The 3555-nt window shown below is 30.4% G+C and overlaps 2 protein-coding genes across 2 annotated transcripts; both read left to right on the top strand.

Moving 5' to 3' along the window:
• Positions 1-455: 455 nt before the first annotated feature.
• On the top strand, positions 456-896 carry LOC145163868 (uncharacterized). The gene has a single exon (XM_079082617.1). It carries the CDS (start codon positions 456-458, stop codon positions 894-896), a length of 441 nt encoding a protein of 146 aa, XP_078938743.1.
• Positions 897-961: 65 nt separating this feature from the next.
• On the top strand, positions 962-1777 carry LOC145163867 (uncharacterized). The gene has a single exon (XM_079082616.1). It carries the CDS (start codon positions 962-964, stop codon positions 1775-1777), a length of 816 nt encoding a protein of 271 aa, XP_078938742.1.
• Positions 1778-3555: the final 1778 nt, after the last annotated feature.

Here is a 3555-nt window from a genome sequence, read left to right as displayed (position 1 = left end):
GTATTTTGTTTCTATTGTAAAGTGTTTAGAAAAGGGATTTTGAAAGGTAAATTGGTGATGAAGGTTATTCAGATTGGCACCATGTAACCACTAGAGTTAAAGAACACGAAATTTCCTTGGATCATCTCACAAATAGGAAAAAGTGGTCTGATATGCGTAAGAGATTGAACTTGAACGAAACCATCGATAAATTTCAATACGAGCAATTCAAGAAAGAAAGAGATTACTGGAAACAAGTCCTTTTGAGAATCATTGCAGTAGTGAAGTTTCTTGCTAAACATAATTTAGCATTTCGTGGGTCAAATGAAAAGTTGTATCAACAAGCTAACTATAAATTGTATATTTTTTTGTTCAAATTACACCAAATACCTTTTTGTTAATTATTATGATTGATTCCACTTCTTATTTGTTAATTGTATGTAACAGGTAATTGAACTTTTTTGGGTGTCATTGAAATGTTGGAAGAGTTTGACCCGGTTATCAAAGAACTTGTGCGGCGGATCACAAGTGATGGGCTTCATGAACATTATCTTGGGTACATGATCCAAAACGAACTAATACTTTTGATAGCTCAAGAAATTAAAAAAGAGCTTATCAAAAAGATAAAGGAAGCAAAGTACTACTCAATCATACTTGATTGTACTCTTGATTCAAGCCACCAAGAACAAATGACTATAATAGTGAGGTATTTAAAGTTATCATATAATTTTGTTACAGTCGAGGAGTCATTTTTAGGTTTTTTTAATGTTGATGATACCACCGAAAAAGGACTATTTGATATTACACTTGAGGAGTTAAAGTCTCTTGGTCTTGAAATAGATGATATTCGTGGTCAAGGCTATGATAATGGAGCAAACATGAAAGGAAAACACAAGGAGTGCAAAAGAGATTTTTAGATCTAAATTCTAGAGCATTTTACACTCCTTGTAGTTGCCATTCTCTTAATCTAACATTACGTGATATGGCTAACAAGTGTGTTAAAGGAAATAACTTTTTTGGACTCATCCAACACATTTATACTATCTTTGCAAATTCTACTAAGAGATGGGAAATTTTGAAAGATAATGTTCAAGCTTGGAGTCTTAAATCCTTGTGTCAAACTCGTTGGGAAAGTCGGGTTGAGAGTGTAAAGGCTGTTAAACCGCAACTTGTTGATGTACGAGAAGTTTTACTTCAAGTTGGAGAAAAAAATAATGATGTTGCAATTGCAAGTGAAGCAACTTCAATAGCAGAAAAAGAACTTGGTGACTTCGAATATTTGTTATCAATTGTTATGTGGTATCAAGTATTAAACCATGTGAATATTGTGAGTAAGAAGTTACAATCAAAGGATATGCATCTTGATAATGCTATTATAGAAATAAACATATTGATTGGGTACTTCAAGGATTATAGAGAAGCTGGTTTTTCAAAAGCGATTGAGGAAGCTAAGCAGATTGCTATTGAAATGGGTATTGATCCAATATTTCCACAAAAGCATTTGATTCAAAGGAAAAAAAGGTTTGATGAGAGTTCAAGTAGCGAAGAAGTTTCATTTACAGCTGAAGAGAATTTCAGAGTCAATTATTTCTTATACATTGTTGATCAAGCTATTTCTTCTCTTGAGACAAGATTTGAACAATTCAAAGAGTATGAAAAAGTATTTGGTTTTTTATTTCCATATAATTTGAGGGGAATTGAAGATAAAGATCTTAAATCTTCTTGTCATCGTCTTGAAAAAGCACTCAAGTTTGAAGAAAGATCAAATATTGATGCCGAGGAACTTTATACGGAGTAGAAATTATTTGAGACATTGGAAACCAATGAATTTAGCAGCCCTGTAGATGTTTTAAAGTTTTTGAAAGGACTTGATTATTTCCCAAATGCATGCATTGTGTATAAAATTTTGTTGACTATTCCAGTAACGGTGACATCAGCAGAAAAGAGTTTCTCAAAATTGAAGTTTTTGAAATCTTACTTACGCTCCACAATGACCCAAGAAAGACTTAGTGGTTTGGCGATGATATCTATCGGGAACGAAATCTTAGAGAGTATAGACTACGAAGAGTTGATCAACCAATTTGCAATCAAGAATGCTAGGAGAGCTTCACGGGTAGTCGGTTAGCGTTGCGATATGTAATTACTCATTAAAATACTATGATTTTGCTATGTTTATTGCTAGAAAATTTATCGTCGTTTTAAAAAATATCAATTTATGTAATTTAATTCGTTACACGTTAATGCTTAAGGGCCTTTTTTCCACCTCGTCTCGGACATTTGAATCCTCAGGACCGGCCCTGCACGGTTAAGGTCATATGTTCTCGTCTTGCAGTCTCATCATACAAACCTTCACCACAACCTCCACCTCAATTATCGGGTCTAGGTAATAACCACCACTAATTTACATTCAGTGGCAAATTCAAGATTTAGGCTGGAGGGAGTGATAACACCCTTAGCATTTTTAAGCCACATAGGATTTTTTGAACTCGTGTAGGCTAAAGGAAATGGTAGCACTTAAGTTGTAAAAAGGTAAGGAGTGGGTGTTTGTTATTTTAATAATGTTTATTTTACAAAAATAAATAAATAAAATAATAGAAAATTGATACAGCCAATAAGAACTCAACTATGCAGTTTATCTCTCCTCTTTCCTCTTGATAGCTCCTTGTAGCGAGGCTGGTAGCGAGTGGTTTAGTGAACCAGTCCTCCAAGCCTTAGGGGTATTTAAGATTGCTTTTTGAACTTCGCAAATGTTTTGGGGCAAAAATATTTATTGACTTATGGTGGTAGCAACATATGTTTTTTTTAAGTGTTTGGATTAGTTTTTATGGTGGAAAAACATTTCACACTTGTAAAATGACTAAAAATGCATGGAAAGAGATGAGGGAATAAAAAAAAAGTGAAAGAGGTTATTAAAAGTAATATAGTCATTTTCAATTTAAAAAGCCAAAAGCATTTAAAAATTCTAGATCTTTATTTTTGAAAACATCCTTTTTAAAGCATTTCAAAAGGATTTGAAAAGCATTATCCAATAGTCAAACATTTTATAAGTTTTTTTAAAATGAATCTCAAACACTTTCCTAAACTAACTTGTGTCCAACTTAAATGTGATGAAAACATAAATTGTTTTTTTATTATCAGGTGGGTTATTAATAATATCATCTAAAAAATATAATATTAACATTTTTAATACCAAAAATCAAATATAATTAGACATAAAATATAATGAAAAAAAACTAGTAAATGTCTTAAAAATTGTTCAACCACAAATTCTCATATTTTGAAAATAATATATATATATATATATATATATATATATATATATATATATATATATATTTATTGTTACTAATACTAAATTAATAAACAAATAACAAATTGATAATATTTTAAATTCTTGATCAAAACTATAAATATAATTATCAACTGAATAGTCTATTAAATAAAATTTTGTTTTGAAATTATGAAAACAAGATAAGTATATAAGATGAAAAGCAATTTTATTATTTCATATTTTCATTCATTTTTATTTAAAAATCTTTTTTATTATGGTTAACTTTTTTAAAGTTTTCTTTTTTT

Source organism: Lactuca virosa, chromosome 3 (genome assembly GCF_052849685.1).
Source record: "Lactuca virosa cultivar CGN04683 chromosome 3, Lactuca_virosa_CGN04683_v6, whole genome shotgun sequence".
NCBI classification, from domain to species: domain Eukaryota; kingdom Viridiplantae; phylum Streptophyta; class Magnoliopsida; order Asterales; family Asteraceae; genus Lactuca; species Lactuca virosa.
Note: the sequence above shows the minus strand (reverse complement) of the source record. Positions and strands in the feature narration are given on the sequence as shown.

Coding starts and splice junctions, on each gene's coding strand:
- LOC145163868 (XM_079082617.1), top strand. CDS start 456: ATGTTGGAAGAGTTTGACCCGGTTATCAAAGAACTTGTGCGGCGGATC.
- LOC145163867 (XM_079082616.1), top strand. CDS start 962: ATGGCTAACAAGTGTGTTAAAGGAAATAACTTTTTTGGACTCATCCAA.